The sequence below is a fragment of the Quercus robur genome, chromosome 4 (assembly GCF_932294415.1).
Source record: "Quercus robur chromosome 4, dhQueRobu3.1, whole genome shotgun sequence".
Classification (NCBI taxonomy): domain Eukaryota; kingdom Viridiplantae; phylum Streptophyta; class Magnoliopsida; order Fagales; family Fagaceae; genus Quercus; species Quercus robur.
The window spans coordinates 6,180,169-6,203,508 of NC_065537.1; the positions used below are offsets into that span (position 1 = coordinate 6,180,169).

The 23,340-nt window shown below is 32.4% G+C and overlaps 1 protein-coding gene and 1 long non-coding RNA gene across 4 annotated transcripts; one reads left to right on the top strand and one right to left on the bottom strand.

Annotated features, from left to right (window-relative positions):
- The first annotated feature begins 7,713 nt into the window (after window positions 1–7,713).
- On the top strand, window positions 7,714–9,921 carry LOC126720442 (uncharacterized). Of its 3 annotated transcripts, none has more exons than XR_007653391.1 (4): window positions 7,714–8,256; window positions 8,333–8,483; window positions 9,425–9,590; window positions 9,692–9,921. XR_007653391.1 is itself a non-coding variant. In XM_050422959.1 (3 exons), exons 1-3 carry the CDS (start codon window positions 7,917–7,919, stop codon window positions 9,516–9,518), a joined length of 600 nt encoding a protein of 199 aa, XP_050278916.1. In that variant the 5' UTR covers window positions 7,714–7,916; the 3' UTR covers window positions 9,519–9,909. The 3 variants fall into 3 exon arrangements, 1 of the variants encoding a protein (XP_050278916.1); XR_007653390.1 differs by having other exon boundaries at window positions 7,715–8,256; window positions 9,410–9,590; window positions 9,692–9,907; XM_050422959.1 differs by having other exon boundaries at window positions 9,410–9,909.
- Window positions 9,922–14,518: 4,597 nt separating this feature from the next.
- Window positions 14,519–17,157, bottom strand: LOC126720456 (uncharacterized). The gene is made up of 2 exons (XR_007653410.1): window positions 17,052–17,157; window positions 14,519–15,008 (listed from the first exon to the last, which is right to left on the bottom strand). It is a non-coding gene; the product is annotated as an uncharacterized LOC126720456 (long non-coding RNA).
- Window positions 17,158–23,340: the final 6,183 nt, after the last annotated feature.

Genomic DNA, 23,340 nt, shown 5'->3' on the forward strand with positions numbered 1-23,340 from the left:
CTTGTTTGGCCACTAAAAAAAGGGCTCATTCTTTATCTTCTCTAATACTTGCTGCACCAGCTCCCGAAACACTGCATTAACCACCTGGGTGTTAGCAGAATCTGATTGCCCAATGAAGTCTTTCTGAGGTCGGTTACTATTGTAATGGTCCGACCTGAAATCCCTCATCTCTTGAGGGATTACCTTAGCCTTTCCTTTTCCCTAAAGTTGGTCTTCTTCTACTCTTCTGTACTTATCAATCATATCCATCAATTGGTGTACATTGGCAACATGTTTACCAGTTAGAGATTTCCTTAAATCATGCTTGGCTGGGAGGCCAGCCTTAAAGGTACTTATGGCCACGTCATCATGCTCTCCTTCTATTTCATTAAACATTTCCCAGTATCTATCTGAATAAGCCTTGAAAGTCTCGCCCTCTCGCATGGACATAGACAGCAAGGATCCCAAAGGCCGAGGAACCCTACTGCAAGTGATAAAGCGAGCGCCAAAAGCCCGGGTAAGCTTTTTGAAGGACTCAATAGAGTTGGCCCTTAAATCGTTGAACCATCTCATCACCACCGGACCCATACATGATGGAAAGACCTTGCACATCAAGGCCTCGTCCCTGGAGTAGATAGTCATCTTTTTGCTAAAATGGCTAACGTGTTCTACTGGGTCTGACCGGCCATCATATAGGGTGAATGTAGGCTGGTGGAATTGCCGAGGAAGGATCGCATCTTCTATATTCCTTGTGAAAGGTGATTTGGAGACTTGGCTTAACGCTTTGTTCATAGCGTTGTTCCCCAAGCCCCTACTAGGCGGGCTTTTGTACCTATGTCGATAGCCGTGCTCCTCTTCATAGGAGAAAGTCTCACTAGGCGGAGTTCTGGATCTCCGCCTATAACTAGCTCCATCCGTCTCCTCGGATGATGGTTCGGAGCAAGGTGGGGAACATTCTCGCCGGGCATAATGCAACTCTCTTTTCAACTTGTCAATCTCACGTTGCAGGTTCCTGTCATTTTTTGCATGGGAAACATGACTCTTCCCATGAGAGCGACTTTTGGTGGTATGAGTTGTGCGCACACTCCCCTCACGGCCTTCTCTTCGTTCGGGACTCCGGTGCGGATCACCATGCTGAGAGCCCCTTGACTTTGCTTGGTGTAGGTTGGCATCTACCTGATGTGGTCCTGCTACGTAGTGATGTGGACCTACTTCTTCCATCATGAACGTTGCACCGAATTTCTTTCAAGTTAGATCAAGCTTTTCCCACAGACGGCACCAATTATAAGGATTCAATTTTTAACGATCCCAAATTGGTATTGGGTTCGAACATTAAAGGCCTAAACAATAAATTTGTAGAGCGTGGATGTCAAAGAACTAGGTTAATGCCAAAAGAAAAACGATTAAACTTAACGTTTATAGATGGATTAGCACTAATATGACGATCAACTTCTCCTTGAAACAAGTTCAGTTCTTTATTTCATAAGGTTTTCTTCTAAATACTCCTTGTTTAGAAGTTCTGATCCCTCTTTCTCAATGCATTCTTCCATGTTATATACTGTACTCTTGGTGCCATCTTCACCACACACGTGTAGGTTGGGTTCAGGAGATCCCTTCTTGTCCCATCCAACACCTCCTAGAACCTCCATCCAGCAGCTGTAAGGCTGCCTCATCACTGTTCAGGCATCACCTCCACATTAATGCGGTCAGAGAGTTGGTTGAGAGGCAATTAATGTGGAGGCAACTATTGTTAAAAATATTTGTTTACCTTTTCTTTCTTACCCTTGGTCCCATGTCCCACCTTCAATGGTAATGTAGCTCTGAGGCATACTTGCAACAATGTGGCGTTCAAGTCGTCTTCGGACTCATACTGCCGAGATGGATTTTGTTCTCGGACGAATACTGAACTCACCTTACGTGATATCTACTCTCCTTTTCATTTGGCTACCCTTATAACCTGATATGAGCCTCCTCGGACAGTTTTACGTCCTCGGATGGGCCACAGGCCCAATTAACACGATTCTAATAATTTATTGATTAACCGGCCCCCACATTAATTATTGTTGTTTAGTTGTTTCATTAATTTGTTTTTCTTTTATAAACTATAATTTGTTATATTGTTATTTCATTAATTATAAAATTATTAATTGTTATTTAGCCTAACATAATTTAATTTGTTTGTCTTTTATAATGTATTGGTTAATTAAATTATTAATTATTGTTTATTAGTTGCTTCCTCCAATTAATTATTGGTTAATTAAATTATTGTTTATACTTATGTATTAATTAAATTAATATTTATTTAATATTTTTATATTATAATATATTTCATTTAAAATATATTTTTGGTGAATTTCTTGCTCATTTGTGATATTTTCATCTAAATTTTGTATTATATTTTGTTTATTACTAATAACAAATTTATCCATTGATCCTTTTTGAGATTCAATTAGTTTTTCTTCTTTTTTTCTTTTTAAAATTTTTTCATATCCAGATGCATATTTTCTAGTAGAAATTTCTAATCAAACAATATATTTATAAAAACTAAAATAAAAAATCACTTTCAAGTGTAGAGCAAATAAGAAATAAAATCTGATTTATATAAAAAGTATTGTTATAGTTTCACCGAACAATAACAAGTTTTTAACAATCTTAACTTGCATAAATAAAGATTTATTCATTATATTACCAATAACTAAAATATATATATAAAAACACAAGATTAAAAAAAAAAAAAAAATTAAACACAACACTATACAAGCCCAGCGCCCTAGCCCAGCCAAGAGGATGCCTGCCAAGATGGCACCCATAAAAAACATTAAACAAATCCTATTGCAAAAAGAAAAAAAAAAAGAAAAAAAGAAAAAAAAAAACCAGGCTTCAAAAAAAAAAAAAAAAACATGTAGGCTTAACAAAAAAAAAAAAAAAAAAAAAAAAAAAAAAAAAGCTTGAAGGCCCAAGCGTGGTGAAACCAATGTTGTCTATTCCGTACCGTACTGGCCGGTACAGCCGGAATATACCATACCGGCCAGTAATCCGGTATGCTCGACTCCCCTGTTTCGTACCGGAAAAAATACCGGCCGTACCGGCCTCGTACCGGTCGTATCGGCCAATTTCGGACAATACCGGCCGGTATCAGGCGTACCGGTCGGTACAAAAAAAAGTTTTTTTTTTTTTTAATTTTTTTTTTTAAGTTTTGTAATTTTTGAATTTTTGTTAGGAAAGAATGGTAACTTATTTGCATTAACTTATTAGTATTATTTGTTTTTTTAGTATGCAATGGTAACTTTTAAGCTTTCTATTTTATTTTTTTATTTTTTTTCCCTTTTAATTGATACTAAAGTTTAAAACCATTAATAATTAGTTCTGAATTGAGGATATGTTTTATGGTAAACTTTTATATTTATTATAATATATATATATATATATATATATATATACAAACACATACATATATATATTTATTTATAAATATAAAAAATAGCGGTAAACCCGAAACAGTACACCGGTATTGACCGGTATCCGAAATATATCGTACCGGTGGCCAAACCGGTACAGCCTCCGGTACGGTATTGACATCCTTGGGTGAAACATCCAACTCACTGCCCAGAAAAAACTTAAGAGCACGTTTGGTAGATTGTAATAGATACTGTAATGTAATAGATATTCCTATGGTATAACTATTCTGTTGTTTGGTTATATTTTTATTACAATGAATAGTTATTCCTTATGAATAGCTATTCTTCAAAATCAGGAATAATTATTCCTTATCAAAAGTACTGAATATCTATTCTTTTACCTTATGTAATAACTTTTTTAAAAAATTTCTTAAAAAACCATTAGTTGCCTCATCTTCAAAAGAAAAGAAAATAACTTTTCGTTGTTGTTAATTATTAACTCTATTTTGAACACCCTAAAATAAGTGTATTTTACAAAATTTGACTTAAAAATGATTTAATTACACATTTTTTTTATACTCTACTAAATTGTGGATACATATTCAGAATTCTATTCTTAAATGGTGACAAAACTAATGAATAGTAATACTTATTACATTTCAACTTAATGTATTCACATGTAATAATCATTACAATGTACTAAACGTGCTCTAAGTCTTTAACAAATCTAAATAAGAGTCTAGAGAAAGGCAGAAATCCAAGTACCTCAAAAGTCAAAAGTCAAAACCCATTCAGCGATTCTTCAGTTCTGTAGAATCAAAACCCAAATGTAGCAACCAAAAAAAAAAAAAAAGATGAGATTGGAGGAAGCTTGGTCTAGGGCCGGCCCTAACAGTGGGAGTGGAGAGAAAGAATGAGAGAGGCGGAAAGTAAGAGTTGAGAGAAAAAAGTAGAGCAAGAATGAGAAAAAGAAAGGTAAAATTTTTAGGAATTTGAGGTTTTTTTTATTTGTTTTGACAACTTGTAATCGCGTATATTGGGTTTTTTATTTTTATTTTTTAGAATTCATGGGTTTGCTACCATGTTGGGTTTGCTTTACCTTTTTCTTTTCTTTAGATTGGGTTTGTAATCTGTTGTTTAGGATTGATGTTGGGCTTTTTTTTTCCTGGTGGTCTTGCTTTATTACAATTTTTTTTTCTTCTAGATTTTAGTTCAAAAAAATTTTTGGGCTTTTTTTTTCTTGAAAGTAGAACAAATAACTTTTTTTATTTTTAATTTGAGGGTATTTCTAATTTTGGTCTAGGGTGTTCCTAATTTTTTTAAGGGTAAACAAAATTTTCTTTTTAATTATTATATATAGTTTTTTTTTTAATTTTATTTTAGGTCAGGGTATTCCTAGGAACACCCTGTACTGTACATGGTGTCGCCACTAGCAAGATTGGCTATGGGACTTGATCTAACACGCAATTGAGATTATTAGGAGATATTAGATCGTAAGGTTTAGTAATGTTCATGTACTAATAATCAATAGGAAAAAGGGAAAAAAGAAAAAAGAAGTAATTTGGAGTCTTTCAAAAGAAAAAGAAACAGAATTGAAAGTTAGCAATTTTATTAAGGGTCTGTTATTTTGTTGAAAACTGAAAACTGAAAACATTGTAACAAAATAATTTTTAAATGGGTAAATAGTGTCATGAGACCTATTTTTAATATATATTTTTTTTCTGAATAAAGTAGTTGTAGGTCTTGTGAACAGCATATGAACAGTCACTTTGTTCCCTAAAGCTGAAACGCGTGCAGCAGAAAAAAAAAAAAAAAAAAAAAAAAAAAAAAAAAATCTGAAAATGCATATGCAGGTTCGTTCGGATCCAAACACATAGTACTCCTTTGTATTGCGCGTCTGCGTTCAACGGTTTTTTTTTTTTTTTAGCGCATGAACAATAAAAGCACATGAATTTACTGTGCAGAGACAAAAATCATTGTTCATGCACTGTTGCAGCACTGTTCACGCATTTAAAAATATTAAAAATGGGTTGCATGGCATTATTCACATATTTAAAAATTATTTTGCTACAGTGTTTTCTGTTTTCAGTTTCAACAAAAATAAGTTTATTCAAAACGGACCCTATATACTAAGGCTTTCAAAAAACCCACTCTAAAAATTATGATTACCACACAGAAATCAAGAAAGAAGCTAAAGGTACCCAAACACTATATATATATATATATATATTTTTTTTTTTTTTTAACTTTTCACACAATAATAGTATTAAAAGTGAAAAATAATTTATTTGACAATCACAACTTCTAGCTACAAGAGGAGAAATTCAGATATAGAATAGGAAAACGCAAAATACCCAGGTATAATTAAATTTAACGTTTCTCCCCTTTTTCACTATTTCCCATCATTCAAACAGAAATTGAACAAAAAACAAATATAAATTTTGGAGGGTATAAAAATAAAATATATAAAAAGAAACAGAGAATTCACAGAGAGTAATGAATAAGAGAAGAGACAGGACCTTGAGGATGCGGATGGATCACGTTGTCAAGGTCGATGAGTTGAAGAGAGAAAGACAGAGAGAAACAGTCAATTGAAGAGAAAAACTTTGGTGGGATTATTTAAGCAATTGTGGATAGTAGAGCAATGTTGATATAATTGTAGGAGTGGCGTAGGTAGAAAGATATATTATTATTATTTACGCAAAGCTGAAACGTTTGACAATTCAATTACCCAACAAGTGGACTGGACTTTTGTTAAAAAAAAAAAGAAAAAAAAAGAATGGGTGAAAGAGAAGATATATACATATACATATATATATATATATATATATAGAATTCTTTGTTTAATTACCTCTTCTTCTTTTTTTTTTTTTTTTTTTTGAGAAAAGTTTAATTAGCACTCTTAATTTAGGTTATAGACACAATATTTTTACAAAAATTTTATAATAAAATTTATATGACAAGTTGTTAATAATAGATAAAAAAATGATAATCTCACAAATAAGTCTAGATAACAACTAATAATAACTTACTATCTAAATTTTATTATGAAATTATTATAAAAATATGGTGTCAATAGCACTATTTTTTCTAAAGAAATATAGCACACTAATTTAAAAAGTATAAAAATACAATTAAATGTCACAATATTTTCAAAATATTTTTTTTTTAGTTATAGTCGATCTTAGTATAATATTTTATTATTTATTTTATTTTGACATACAAAAACAAATCAACTATCAACTGTTTTGAAAATTTTGCCAAAACTTGTTGTATTTTAATACGATTGTAATTTTTATTAAGGAATTTTCCGGACATGTATAGTGCTCAAACTACCTTTTATTTTAATTTTAATTTTTTTTCTTCACTTTTTTCTCATCCACCTGTTTCTTCCCTATTCCCATCAAATATCTTTTTTTTTCCCTCCACTAACCATCTTCCTCTTCACCTAAAAGACAAGAAGAAAGAGATATATTACACACACACACAAAATGAGAGGAGAAGAAGCGACAGCAAAAGAAGCAGCAGCTCGCAGTAGAAGGAAAAGAAGCCTGCAGCAGCAGTGGATTTATGTTGGAATTGAAAATTACACATTTGATTTAGAATTTTGCAGTCTATTTGGTTGGTTAGAATTTGGAAGAAACCAAAAGAAAGAAGAACCAGTATGGGATTCTTCTTTTGGGTTTCTTGAAATTGGTGACAGGTATTTTTTATTTTATATATATATATATATATCTATAGAGAGAGAGAGAGAGAGAGAGAGAGAAAAAGAAAGAGATCTGGTTATAGAGTGAAAAGAAAGTTTTATTTTATTTTATTATTTTTTTTTGATAAGTAAGATTTATTTTATTTTTTTTGTGATTATAAGAGGAAAGGAGGAAATTTGGTGGGACCTTGATCCACCGAAATGTATTTTTTGGTTATATCCATCTGTAACAGATGAGCAATATGCGTAATGCGTGTATGGGCCCATAGTATGGGATTGGAAAGTCGAGTGGGGACAGGAGTTCAGTGTGTGTGTGTTTTACCTTGTAGCAAAAAACACCAAAACTGCCTCTATATTTGCTAATCCAACATGGTAGATGACAACACACATTGCTAAAGTGACATCTAAAGATAGACTTGTTGATTACATAGCTGAAGATGCAAAAATAAACTTGGTTATTTTATACACTTACTTTCTCTCTCCTCTGTGAATGACCTCTTAATGGAGAAGTTTATGTACCTTTTTCATCTCTATGAAGTATATGTACTTTATACTTTCTTTGATTGGCTAAATTCGGGATTATAAAACAAAAAGTAACGCCCATGAATGATCATAAAAAAAATGTTTTTTTAGAAAACAAAATATGGGAACTTAAGAAATAAGTTGAATTCCACAGCTTACTTCAGTTTCAGGAAAAAAAAGTTGGGACTTAGCAAACAAGTTTATCTTTATGGCTTATATCGGTCTTCATCATATATAAGAGAAGCATGTATTGTACTAATATTGAAGTGATCATTTGTTTGTAGTAGCAGTAGTAGAAGTTCATAGGTATTATGGCCTACATTCCTCCACACAAGCGTCACTCATACGAAGCTGGTAGTAGTAGTGATAGGCATAATGGACCCTCACCAATCCCACAATCGCTTGTTCCTCAATTCAGGAGAAACCTTAATTTGAGGTTGCCACCCAAACCCTTTTCACAAAGAAGTGGAAAGATCGTTTATAAGTATGCAGAGCAGGCTATTTCCACATGGTTTCCCGTTGGTTTGGATCACAATCACCAGTTTCCATCTTCTGTACATGTTGACTCTGTTCCCTTGCAGCTTTTTGAGAGAACAACAGGAATAAATCCACTAGTTTTGTTCAACAACAACAACAACAACAATCATCCAGGTAAATGTTACTATTTTTCTGCTCTGATTTTTTTTAGTAACTAATTATTAATAATGGGTTTGTTGGTTTTGGTTAGTTGAGCAAGTGAGGAGTCCATGGGTGTATATAGCAGAAAATGTTGTGTCAGACTTGCTTTCTTCCTTCGAAAATGTCAAAAATGAAATCTTGGACTTGGAAGATGTCAAGCCAAAGTTGGTTGCTAGATTTGGAAAAATTCTTTTTCATGAGTAAGTCGTGCTTCTATTCTACTCTCTCAGTTGCTGTTTTTGGTTAGTAGTTTTTTTTTTTTTTTTTTTTTGGGACACCCTATGAAAATCTGATTCAGTATAATGAAAAAAATGTGAAATAATGAGGTTGGCACAAAGAAGTGAGTGAGATAAATCCAAAAGCATGAGTATTTGGATGACACTTATTTGTTATGCACTTTGCTACCTCAAAACTAAGCAAGGCATCCTGGCCTAGAGCTTTATCTCCTTGTATTTCCTTAAGCACATCTAGCACCTCTTCTTTCTTGAACTTCCTCTTATGAGGAGGCCTGTACTCTCTTTAAAAGAGTTGGCTTAGTTAAAAATTTCTGATGCAATGATAGTGATTTGTAAATGCCATTATTTAGTGGATGTATTTGCTAGCAGTTAGTGATTAATAGGTGTTTTGACTTCCTTTATTTGTTTTCTGGTTTGGTATTGGTAAGTGAACATAAGCACTAATGGGTCTTGAACCCATGAACTTGACCTTTCACCCGATTCTTATGGCGAGAGCATTTAAGCCAGCACTCATTGGCAACTTCTCTAATAGATTTGATGCCCTAGATTTTGGCTAAGTAGCAATTTGAGCCCTTTGGTTTCAGCCTTCGATAAGAATCCATGTGCTTGCACAAATTAATCCAATGTCACATCTGAGTGTCAATAGATTGACTGATCAAACAATTCATTTGTTTTGGCAACAACATCTGGATCATTTCATATCCCATTTAATAAATTGTACTAAATTGTTTGAAGTAATGAATGTATTGATATTGATGTTTTGTAACTTCAAAGATTTCACATATCAAATTTGTAATAAGAGAACCCTTTAATATACTTGGAAGAGTTAAGTAGCTACAACTTTCTCATGTAATTTCTCAAAAAAAAAAAAAAAAAAAAATCTCATGTAGGAGCCCTTCAATCAGCGAAGAAACTACAAGAGTAGGTTTGGCTGCAGAAACTACATTGAGTAAATTGAGGAGATCATTTTACACAAATATTCCTAGTTCATATATGTAAAACATTAAGGGAGAAGTTGCCCAAAAGATTAAAGTTGATTTTGAAGAGGAGAAAGATTTATACCATGTACAGGTATTTCTTTTGCTGAATACCTCTGCTTATTATATTCACAATTATGCCTTTTGATTTAGTTGGCCACTGACTTCCCCAATTTACTTTCTCATTTTGTATAGTTGTCTGATGCCACACTACCAGATTCAACTATTTCTTGCAAATGCAGTGTGATAAAAGAAGACAAAAGGCTTCAACTTTGTAAGGCAAGTTTTCTGCTTAATATTGATGCACATTGCATTCAAATCATGCTTAGGTCTGAACTTGTTACCCAGGTTGCTGATGATTTGTTTTCTTCCTGTTTTATTAATTTTACGTGACAAATAAATCAATTTAACATGAAAAAGTATAGAGTAAAAAAGATGATGAGGTTTAGTATCTCCTAGTTGCTGCCTTTTTTTTTTGGATAAATGGAATTTTTCTTACTATTTAAGGTTTGGGATTTGATTCATTATGGAGAGAGAGAGAGAGAGGGATTTGGGACTAGCATTGGTGAAAAAGAAAAAGAATCTCTGATTTATTTTTCCCCCTTTTTCTAGGTATATTTGACTTTCCTTCCAATTGTTTATTATGTGTGATTTGAGACTTACGTTCAAATGTCACCATTCTTGTAGATTGAACTACACCCATTGCGTCATATGGTTATAGACATATCATGCCTTGATAAAAACTTAGACCTAAGGCTGATGCTATCCACCAAGAGGACCTTAAGAGCTCTCACTGTAAGTTTCATGTCTATATTTGCTGTCATCTACGTTATTTTACATTATTTCACAAAAAAATTGGTCATTTTCATCCCAAAATCTTTCCAAATCAACATAGTCTTAAAGAAAACTACACAAGGAGAAATCTTTATGCTGGAGCTTTTATGCGTCTGAATCCCCCATTTCCGGAGGAGAAAATATGTGGTATAATTTTCAATTGTTATGCATAGACACGTGTCTCTTCAGGCAAGAAACTTACCAACATCCACCTGAGTTTCCAGCAAAAAGTTTCCTCTAGACGAACATGAATTTGGTATTTGCAAATAGAATAATGCTTCTATAAATCAAGTTTTAGTCTTGACTTCTAAAAAAGGTTTTTTTTATGAGGTAACAGTTTTGGTCAGGAAATGGTTTCGCCTAACCTAAAGATTTAATTTTGACTCATTTTCTATTTGTTTATTTATTTACTAGGCTTTTAATCACAAGCTTTGCACGTGAGAAATTGAGCGTTTGATAGAAAAATAATAATAATAGTTGTGTGTTCAAAAGCTTTATACAATTATATACGATGAAATAATTAGTAATAATCCTTCAAATTTTAACATTATTCAAAGTATGTAAAGAAACAAAGCAAATATATATATATATATATATATACACACACATACACACTAGGGAAAACAACAATAGACAAGATATAAGGATGGCACCTTTTCTTTTTCCTTGGACTTTTTGAGCAGAGGTGAAGCAAAACCCGGCCTAATTGTCTCCCAACCTTTATTTTACGGCAAACTAGAAGATGCTAGTGAGTAAGAGCAAGAGGTGTGCATTAAAAAAATCTAGTTAGAGTTAAAATTATATTGGTTGAGTTAATTGTATATAATTTTTACTACAAAATGAATTATTTATATTATAAATAAATTAAAAATAATAACTTCATTTTTATAAGTAATAAAAATAATAACTTCATATCTTATGAACTTATTTACAAACTAACACAATCCATTCTCAAGTCTGTATAAGTATAATTTTTTTTTTTTTATATAATTATATAAGTACACTTTTATACATATACACACATGAACATATAATATTATGTATACTTAAATCAATGATTGTACTCTCAAGTTTGTTCACAAACAGATTATTATGTTGGAGTTGACTTATTTAATAGTTAAGAGTACTTAAGCTTGAACTTGGTTCATTTACTAAATAAACAAACACAAACAAGATATTTCCCAAATCGAGCTCAAATTGTTTATAAATTATAAATAACTCGGTTCATCTACAGCCATAGGACATGTGTGTGCATTCAAATGCCTATGTATACACGTGAAAATAAATAATATAAAAAAACATATTTTTATCATGCTAAAGTTAGGTTTAGCTTAAAGTTTTATGGTCCTTATTGATAGAAAATTTAAGATTCATAATATTAATTTTTTCCCTCTACGTATTTTAGTCAGAAGGATGAATTATTATCATCATCAATATATATATATATATGATAAATTGTTACTAGAAGTGGGGGGGGGGGGGGGTGGGATTTGTACCTTAGTTCTCCTTGTAAAGGAGACCAATCAATGGCACTAAGCTACAAGGATCCTGACATTATCATCTTCTTTTGTATGAGGCAATTGGACTAAAAAAGAAAAAAACTAGAAAAAGAAAAAATTTGAAAACAGGGTTGGAATTGGACTAATCTTACCATATGGGATAGTTTTAGCATGGTATTTCTTTCTCCTAAGAGTCTAAGACTTAAATTTGTGACCAAACTAATTTATGTATTCTCCAGGATGATGAGATCCAAAGCATTAGAAGTCTTATTAATTCTGCAATTCTAGATCCAGATGTGAAGGGTGGGTTGAGATGGCCCTTGGGGAAGGCATCTTCTGGAGGTAGATATTGTGTGGTGGGGGTTTGGCACACAATAGCTAAAGATTATAAAAGTTCATCATTGAGCCTGAAAGTGAGACATGCTGATCGATATGATTTGAGAACTTCAACTGGGGAAGCTACAAGGGAGATAAATTTGAAGCTGAAAAACATTGTCTCATTATTACAAGTAAGTAACGTATATAATTGAGATGCTTATTATAAGTGAATAAGGAGCTTAGTCCATGAAATCTAATTGAGGAACAAATGTCTAACTAGATTTTGTTTTGTTACATTCTTTCCTGTAAGGACCATTCCATAACTTTACTTCAAATTAAATTTTGCCATCACATCATTAGATTATGTGTTCTATTTCATATGACTTAGATGTTATTTGCTATCAAATCCATAAATTCATACATTTAATGTTTTTGTGATCTAGTTAAGTTTACTAGCATTTTATAGGAGATCCTAAGTATTTTAGGTTTTATTTTCTTTAGTTCCAAGTTAGTGTTTTATCAGTTATTATCTTATTAGATTTTTAGTTTACTAGTCAAACTAGGAGTCCGACTTTAATATTGCTTATGCTTTACTACAGCATATAGATACAAATTGGGATGGATATCTTTTTCTCTTTCCTTTATTTCTTCATTATGTGTTATGAACTCCTCTTTCAATTTTCAGGAACAGGAGGTTGAGGTTAGTTCGGTTGCCAAGATGCTTAAAGACCACTTGAAATTGATATGGGATCATTTCTTATGCTGTGAACATTTTTTGACATGAAATAGCAAAAAAGGTGGCGAAAAGATAAAAACAGAAGAGATGCCATACGGAAAATGGTGGTTTGAATATTTTTGATATGTTTATGGTGTATTTGCTTACATCTTATGGCAATTTGAAGGCAATGGGCATTGATTCAGGATTGTAGTTTTTAGTATAAGATGATACGTCATCTTGTATTGGTCAAAAAACTATTAAATCATAGGGTCTTGTTATCAATTATTATAAAAATCCAATAAACTTTGATAAAGAAAACGATTAAACCCACTTCCAAAGACACCAAACATAATCCAATTGCATTTTAAACATAATTTAGTTGCATTAATCTATGGGAGAAAACATTGGTATACTTTTGCAAGCTAGAAAGTATTCCAACATGACATAGGTTGAGTCCAACTCTAAGTGACAAAATGAACCCTTGTTAGTAGGATTTCACACAATAACCTAGCTTGGTTCTACTCATTCAGTTTTTCAATCACCACTGCAGTCCAACAATCAATAGCAAAGACACATTCCAATCATGGTCAAAGCTACAAAATAGCATGCCCAAGTAAGGAGATAAAACAAAAGAGCTTTATTAACAACATTACAACAAATAAGTCCTAACAAAATAAATTGTTGTTGCCACCTGATTAGAGACCTCCCAAATTCATTCCAAAGTGCTAAATCTACTGATTAATCAACCTAGAAGATAACATTATCCTCCTTTCCATGCACTCTTTAAATTAAGATATGTTGTCCACCAATTCCAACCATAATGGAGATGAGATCTTTCATAGCAAACTAGATGTCATATTTGAAATCTACTTAAAATTCTCAACATTTCTACGAGATGATGAAAATTGAGACAATCTATTAGCAACAATTTAAAAAAGAAAGCAAAGGACCTTGAACCTACGACTATCGGCAAATTCAAATCCATTTCAAAACTTCTTGCTCTATGAAATTGTGGATGGCATAAGCATATGGTCATGCCTACTGAAGTTTGAATTTTCAAAATTGGTGCTGACTAGTTACAGACCAAAAAAATAGTCCTCAGTCCACAAAGCTCCCACTTTTGTGGGGTCTAAAAGAGAAGATTGGTAGGTAGCTTTACTCCTAAGGGTTTTTTTTTTTTTTTTTTTTTTTTTTTTTTTTTTTTTTGTGGAGAGGCTGATTCGGGCCCCGTAACTAGTAACAGACAAATGGACCAAAATCCTAATACTCACATATTATAACAAAACTAAATGATACGGCCTCCAACAATGGATTAGAACTTTAAATCCATCAAGAAGTATGAGTAACTTCATTATCAGAGTGATAGAGATAGATTATGCAATGAAGTGATGAACATGTAAAGGCTTATTTTTATAATTTGTCTAACAATTGGAAGATGAGCCTCATCTTCCATATTTTAATTATGTGGAAAGAGGTTCCATTGGGTCTGTAACCTATTGGTTTCATTTTTAACAATACATTTTAGGCCCAAATCCAAATCTTTGTATGGTTACTAGCTATTAATATTTTACTTGTCCATTGCCTTCTACAACTTCATTGATTTTTTTATAGAATAATTTTGGGAAACAACTTTTACCCTTAAAAGACATAGAGTTTAGCAACAAATCACATGATTAATTTCTTTCATCAATTTTGCATTTTCTTTGTGTTAGATCTTATTCAAATTAGGTTGGTATCCAATCCAATGAACGAGCACCCAAAGATGCAAATGAAACAATGCAACTTAAAAAGGAGACATACCTTGGCATCAAATGCAAAAGAAATCGAATGGAAACAGTGAAGAAGAAACTTGTTTCAAGGTTGTTTTCAGATGGAGGAATATTTCTTCCAAGTTCGATCAAGATTTTTTCATTTTCTTCGATGGTGGATACAAATTGAAGTCAGAAGAATCATCATCATTGATAAAGTTCTGGGCCATTGAAGAATAACCCAAATCAAACCCATCACTAAAAGTTGAGCCAATTCCCAAATCTGGCAGACCCAAGCGTAAATCGGACCCATATGATGTCATATTATTTGGAAGCTCCATGCTAGATGGCAAAGAAATGTGGCTTGTGTCATCAAGGACAAGGACCTGAGGAGGCTGCTATTTTCTTACCATATGGTGACAGCCCATCAACATGAAAGCCCTTCAAAGGAGAGTCAAACTCATTACTTCTTGTTTCAATACTTTATCAGCTGATTCATTTTTTTTTTCACAAGCATTTTATTAATTTTTATGAGATGTTATAAAATTTTTTGATAGGTATGAAATGCTATAAACTTTGATAAAGGAAATAATTAAATCCACTTCCAAAGACACCAGACATAATCCAATTGAATTTTGAAAAAAAAAAATGTATTGCATTAATTTTATGGAAGAGAAAATGGTGTATACTTTTGCAAGATTTCCACAATTACATAGGCCGTAGTATAACTCAAAGTGATTGCATAAACCCTTGTCAATAGGATTTCGCACAACAACTTAGCTAGGTAGGATTTGGCAGCATACTAATAATCTGACTTTTCTTTTTAAAAATTATAGTTGTTTTTTCAAAGATAACTGGATTACATGTTATATGCTTTCTAATACATATTAAAGCAAATCAAATAAACAAAAGTAATGAATAAATGGTCTAGAGCTTGCAAGATTTTAGCACATTGAACACTACATGATTCAGCTTGCCTTGATAGATCTAAGTCATTTTGTTCTTTAAGAGTTTAACTAAAAACACCTAAACCTATTTCAAATTTAATTTAATATCATTACAATAGGAAACACTGAAAGATTTACAAAGAAAAGGAAAGCAAATATAGAAATTGTTAAAACAAAAAAGATGTAATTGCACAAAACAAAGAAATCTCAATGATCTTTAGCTTTTAGCAGTGGTGGTAATGCTCAAAAGCTGCTTGAAACAACTTGGCCTTCTAACCTTTCCTTTATCCCTTACCATCCCAGACTGATTATTCTTCAAACAACTGACAAAACAATGAATGAAAATTATTTTTAACTATAATGATTATACATAGGCTTTGGGTTAAATTTAATGCATATAAGCAAACAACTATATTTACTAATGGCAGTATTCTAGAGACTTCTGAGTGCAAAACACTGCAGTCCAAAAGGTTTAGTTGTATATCAGAGAGTTGCATCAACAGCAAGGAACTTTTAAGCTAGGAACTCATGGGTTCAGCTGGACAAACTCAATTCCTAAAATATATTCTTTGCATTATTTAAAAATATAAATGCTCTGAGAGAATGACAATGATTCATATGAATAAACATTTTTTTTTTTTTTGTACAATGACACAAAGAACAAAAACAGCACTAGAATGATGATGACAACAATGAGGCTTCTTGAGTACTCATTGAACCCATTGGAAATATGTTGGTAAAGTGATAACTTACTTCAAAAGCAGCTTGAAACAACTTGGCCTTCCAACCTTTACTTTTTCTTCCCAGACTGATTATTCTTCAAACAACTGGCAAAACAACAAATGAAAATTATTTTTAACGGGATATACACTTCCCCATGTAATTGGTTGTTTAGCTGTTATGGTTCAAGTCAAAACTTTTTTTTTTTTTTTCACTCAAAAGTAAGACGGGAAGTTATCAAATTTATTTATAAAAAAATAAATAAATAAAAAGAAAGAAAAAAGACCCAAGAAAAATTTTATTCTTTTGGAGAAACAAGGCTAACTCTCTCATCCTGGCATTTTCTAGGAAGAAAGCATTGAAAATGAGAGCTGGGAGAATAGAACATTCATAGAAAACCTCTTTTTGACATCAATTATACCAATTCAAACTAACAACTATGCCTCTTTATCAATATAATGTTTATATAGAAACGAAACTGAAAGTTTGGAATTTTATTGAGTCTTTAAAAATAAAAATAAAAACCTGTTGTCTAAAAATTATGATTTCCACATAGAAATCAAGAAACAAGCTACTGCTTTCTCCCCCTTTTCCAGAAATAAAACAGGAAAACACAAAAAACCCAGAAATTAAATTTACTTTTCTCCCCCTTTTCCACTGTTTTCCCATCACTCAAACACAAATTGAACACAAACCAAATATAAATTTAATATTAAAAAAAAAAAAAAAACAGAGAATTCACAGAGAGTATTGAATAAGAGGAGTGAGGACCTTGAGGATGCGGATGGATCATGTTGTCAAGGTCGATGAGATGAAGAGAGAGAGAGGGACAGTCGGTTGAAGAGGAAAACAGAGAAAGAAATTATTTAAGGAAAGCTGAAACTGAACTTACAATTTACCCAACAAGTCGACTTTTACTATTATTACGAAACTTCTTACAAACTGTACTTACCAACAGAAACCTACACTTCAATAAAAGGAATTTAGTTTTCTTTCGTTGATTTTGGTGGTGAGAAAAGTGAAAGAGATGACTCATTTGCTTTGTTTAAAAAATGAGAAGATAATTTTTATATATATATATATATATATATATATTAGAAAAGAAATAGAAAATATTTTTTGTATAAATATACTCACAACTCACAAGCCCTGCTCACACAACATAAGAAATATTTTTTTAGGACAAAATAACTTAGATGTTATTTCTTAAGTTTTTCATCTTAAAATTTATCAATGTGGTTACTTAATTAAAAAATACACTTCTATCCTAAGTGAAAAAATGCATATGACAAAATTTTAAGAAAACAACCTAAGAAACGACACTTAAGTATGCACCTAAATCTTACCCTTTTTTTTAATAAATAGTAAAGAATAAAAAAATTTCTATTATATACATTATAGGTAACATAAACCAAATCCATTTAACAATAATATCTCACAAACATATAAAATTAATTCAAGTGCAAATGAACAACTAAATAGGACTAAATTCATTCTAAAAAAAAAAAAAAAAAAGGACTAAATTATCCAACCCCTTTACTCTTTTTTTTTTACTACATCTAACATTTATATAAAAAAAAATTTAAGAAAGCAAAACAACTAGGAGTTTAAGAGTAGTAATAGAAAAACAAACATACAAAAGAACAAATTTACAGAAATTATTATCAATACTTACATCAAGAAGATTATAAGTTTTGACTTCAAAACACACCTAGGGAAGTTTATGGTTAGCCTTAATCAAAAATTGGTAAAGCTAAGTCCATGTGAAATAGGATTGTTATGACATTGTACCAAAAAGAAGAAATACCTTCTCTAACACAAAGAGAAAAAAAAAATATATATATATATACATAGATGTAAGGACTAAAATTGGATTGGACCCAATATAGAATTGGGTTTTAGCCCAAGAAGCCCAAACAATAAATTTTTAGAGCATGAATGAAAGAACTCGATTTATTCCAGAAGAAAGACGATAAAATTTATCGATTTTAGGCTATTAAACACAAATAGGATGAGAAAGTCTGTCCTCGGAGTGGCCTGAGGAGATGATATTATATTGTCTTGTTTATCAGCAGAGTTACAAGAGTTCACAATCTTATCGTAAAAATTGCGTGATTTCCTCCCCTCTGCCTTTTTTAGTGCATCTTCTCATGCTATATACTACAATCTTGGTATCATCCCTACCATGCACGAGTGGGTTAGATTCTGGGAGCTCCTTCCTGTCTCATCCAACACCTCCCAGAACCATCGACTAGTAGCTGTAAGGCTGCTTGACCACTGTTCAGGCATCACCTTCACATTAATGTGGCCAGAGAGTTGGTTGGGAGGCATTCAATGCGGAGGTAACAGCTTTTTGAAGATATTTGTTGCCTTTCTTCTTTCTTACCCCTCGTCCAATGTCCAACTCTTAGTTATGATGTAACTTCGAAGTAAGTCCATGATGATATGACACTCTTACTGACTTCGAACCCTTGTTGCCGAGGTGGCTTTTCTCCTCGAACATTTGTAGGACTTATCTCATATTATCTCTACTTTTCTCTTTACTCCATTCCTCTTATAATCTTATCTGGACATCCTCGGATTGACTAATGTCCTCAGATTGGGTCATAGGTCCAGTTAGTACAGCCTTAACAGTACCTTCTGATTAACTGGCCCCCACAATAGATTTATATGTTTTCTTTCTCTTTTATCTGACCTTTTTTCTCTCTTTTTTAATCTTATTTTATCTATGTCTAAACTTTTATATTAACATTACCTTTCCTAAACATGCTATACTAAAATTTTATTTTCTCATTTATTAATTAGATTTCTTTATCCTATTTATATTTCTTTATACATTTCGTTTATTTATTTTTCAAAATTTTTTTTAATATTAGAATATGATGCAACAGATAACATAATTTTTGTTAATTTTAATTATCATGGGCCTCCAGTGCAAGATATCTTTCATTTCCTCTTAAAAAGTTGGTCTATTACCAAGGTTCACTAGTACACCAATGGCCTCTTAATATTTATTAAAAAAAAAAAAGTTATAAGATAGTGGCAGAGTGAACATAGATCAATGCTAATTATGTCATAATATTCAATAAAAAATCACATTATTTTATTTGTGATTATATTATGCTTTGTTACATAGGAGGAATGATATAATTAATTGGCTTTCTTTTATTATCTTTTACTAGTTAAAGACATGTGCGTTGCACGGTTTACTTAAAAGAATATATGTAAATAAATTAAAAGATTCAAAACTATATTAATAATTAGTTAGTCAAATTATAAAACATATTAATGTTATGACATATAATTAATACATACATTTGAGAAACATTTTATGAGCACGGTGTGTAATATATAAATTTTACATTTTAAAACATAAAATAATGATATACAATCAAAATAAATATGAAATTTATTTTAAATTATATACTTGAAACTTTTGCTAATAGAATTTTAGATGAAGTAAAATTTTTAATTTCTTATAGTTTAGAAAATAGATTGTTATTCGTAATAAATTATTGGTAAAAAAGTTTGATTTACTTAACTATCTATTGTCACTATATTAATAATTAATGACAATTAACTATCTTTATGCATTTCGTAGTATAACCTATTACCAAAACACTTTAATTTTGAAAGGAAAAAATTGAAAAGGAATGGGCATTTTGAGGAGATAAAACATGGCATTTGACTTTCCTAATGCATAATGTAGACAAAGAAAGAATAAGTGTTAACCTTATGTGTGGAGTAAAGTTACTTGAGATGATTATATATAAGATATTCACATGCTTTGTAACCAAATTGACAAAAAAACTCTTCATTCATTAGAGTGTCATTAAAAAGTAAAATAAATACAAAACTATGTGCCCGTTTGGATTGCCCGTTTCCTGGCGTCTGCGTTTTTGTTCTGCGGTTTTCACTTTTTTTTTTTTTTTTTTTTTGGTTCAGCCCGCATTTGTTGACTTTTGCACAGTGAACAGTGCATTTGTACATTGTTGACGGACCCACAAATTCCACTTTTCAGTAACTTTTTCATTAAAAATGGTCCCACAGTACTATTCACACATTTAAAAATTATTTTGCTACAGTGTTTTCAGTTTCAGTTTTCAGTTTCAGCAAAAATAAGCTCAATCCAAACGGACCCTATAACTCTTAACTCATTAAAAAAAAAAAAAAAAAAAAAAAAACTGAAATTTGTAGAACTTAAACTTTTTCAAGTGCGTGGATTGAAAATTTTAAAAGTAGATAAATTAATACCTAAATTAAAATTGATGAAAGAAAAACGTGTATTGACAAAATAAAAATTGTAGAAAATTTTGTTAGGACATATGTGAATCATGTTAGGAACATATGTCAATTTAGAATTGGCTAATTTTTTGACAAAATGCAGTTTACTTGTAATTGGATAGATCTAAGATGTGTTTAATGCTTCAAGGAACAAGGTTTCAAGTTCAAGTGTTAAAGCCATGCAAATCTGTCCAAGAATTAAGCGAAAAAGTGCTGGATTTTAAATCTCAATAGCTAGCTCGACAAATAACATCTATCGAGGTTTAAAAGACAACATTTGCCCGATACTCGACAGTTGCTCGATAGATACCCTATTTATTGAGATTTAAGAAAATCAATTTTTCAGATCTGATTTTACTCCAATCCATGTATACATGTTTGGGCTTTCTTTTCTCACAACCCTAAACATATATAAGGATTATTTTAAGAGCCGTCACAAATGATGCACTTAGATGAAAAGTGTTTTCACAAGCATATTATGAACCGGAAACATATGTCCTGATAGTTTTTAGACCTCTTAAAACAATTGATTTAACCTAGGTAATTAGTCAAGTTGTTACTTAGTCCAATTTAACAAATCTAGGTTATCACAATAATAAAGATCATATCATGTAAAGCAGCGGAAAAATAAATAACACAAGATAGATCACCTAGAAAACCAAACCGGTAAAAACCTGGGGAGGATTTGACCTAGCTATCCTCAAGGTAAACTTGAATCCACTATCTTGAAAGAATCAAAATTCATACAATAAGACTTACAAGCCCCCATGCTCGACTTCTTATTGCTACCAACCAATAGAACTTACTGACATGACCACGTGCAAGCTCCGAATCCACAGACTCCTTCTTTCTTGAATTCACCAACAGATACAAGCACACCCGCTTGTGTTTTCTTTAAACTTCAATGGCAGCAACCGAGTTGATCATCAAGGTATAGATAAATCTTCTTCTTGAAAACCCTAAGTTTGTGTAAAGGAAAACTCCTCTAGATCTCACAAGAGATTTACACAAACCGCAATATGAGCAACACTAAAACATGGCTAGGGTTTGCCTTTTATACTTAGGACAAATTAGAGACCCTAAAAACATTTTAAAACAACTAGGGCTAAGTTGGAAAATCTGCAGAAAAAACATTTTGCCCGAGCTTCGATCAATCGAGCCTAAGTTTCGATCGATCCAGCCAGGCCGAAATGCATTAATCTTTTTTGCATTAGCTTGATTCCAACTTTACATTAAATACACAACTTTGAGCAACACTAAAACACTTCTAAACACATTGTTTTGATCATGGTTTTCCAACAATACAAATTAGAGTTCTAAATACATAAATACTAAGTCTTTAGAACCTAACAAACTCCCCCTTTGGCAATTCGTGACAAAACACAACTAGAAGCTCAAAGGTTACAAAATAAAAAGTCCTTTACACAAATAATGCTCATAAAATAAATTCAATCCTAACTACTATCCATCAGTTGCAAGTGTAGACAGCAGCTCAATTGAATCAACCTGTATATTTCCCGAAATACTAAACAAAATGCATAACCGCATGTATGGAAACAATACAAGTAAACAAATTAAATTCTTGATTTCAAACAACGCACAGTAAAGACATATATCAATGAATAACTTATAAATATAAATCAATAAAAGTTTGAAACAAGAAACATACAAGGAACCAAAAAAAAAATAACACTCCTCCTAACATGAATATCCCATCAAAAACATGGCAAGAGCTAAAAAGGTAAAAATACAATGTGAAGCACCTAGATACAATCTAAACTCCATAAGCTCCAACCAAAGAAATACTCTCCCCCTGAAAACAAAAACACTACAAAGTACTCCCCCTTTTTGTGATGGAATGCCAAAGGGCAAACAAAATCCATCATCAAAAGGGAGGTGGTCTAAACTGTGCCAACTCCGCACGCAAGGCACGGATCTCATCGAGCATGTCCACCAAAATCTGTCCATAAGCCGCCTGAACGGTCAAGACATGATCCAATGTACGTCGAATGTTTGAATCATTCGAAGTAGTCGGTGGAGGAACATCAGCACTAGCAGCAGCACCACCAGACGTCTTAGCATCATCAGCACCTGTAGAAGAGAGTGGAGGGGGAATAGCACTAGAAGACACACCCCTAGGACGCGAAGGAACAGCTCGCATGTGAGCAGCCCTCTGTCTAAGAAAGGTGGCACCTATGGGAGCAATGACATGAACAGGCTCACCAGACGGGAAACCATCTAGACCTAAAAAGAGCAAAATCCTATGAATGAAAATAGGATGAATAAGCGCATGCCCTACGGCAGAACTCTTATGAACCTTATTCAAAGAATGAAGGAACAGATGAGGGAAACTGATCGATGCACCAGAGACAAAAACATACAAAAACACACATTGCTTTAGAAGGATGGTGTGGAAATGAAAAATAGGCCACAACGAATAACATGCTATCCTAAAGAAAAGATAGGCAATCTCGGTAAGCTCAGCAGACGTGATCCGAGGATTAGAACCCCACTAAATAGATGACCCAGTGATGTATGACATGACAAAATCTAAAGAGGGCGACTCATCATAGGGATAGTCAGGCTCCCGAACAACCGGAACCCCAAGAGCCTCAGCCACTACCCGAGGGGTAATGGTGAACTCAACACCTCGTATCCAACTCCTAACAAGGGTGTTAGAATTATAGACGTGGCAAGAGAGGTTCGAGAATAACTCTTTAATCAGGGCGGTCGGGGGTGGATGATCTATCTCTAAGAGAGGCAACCAACCTCTAAA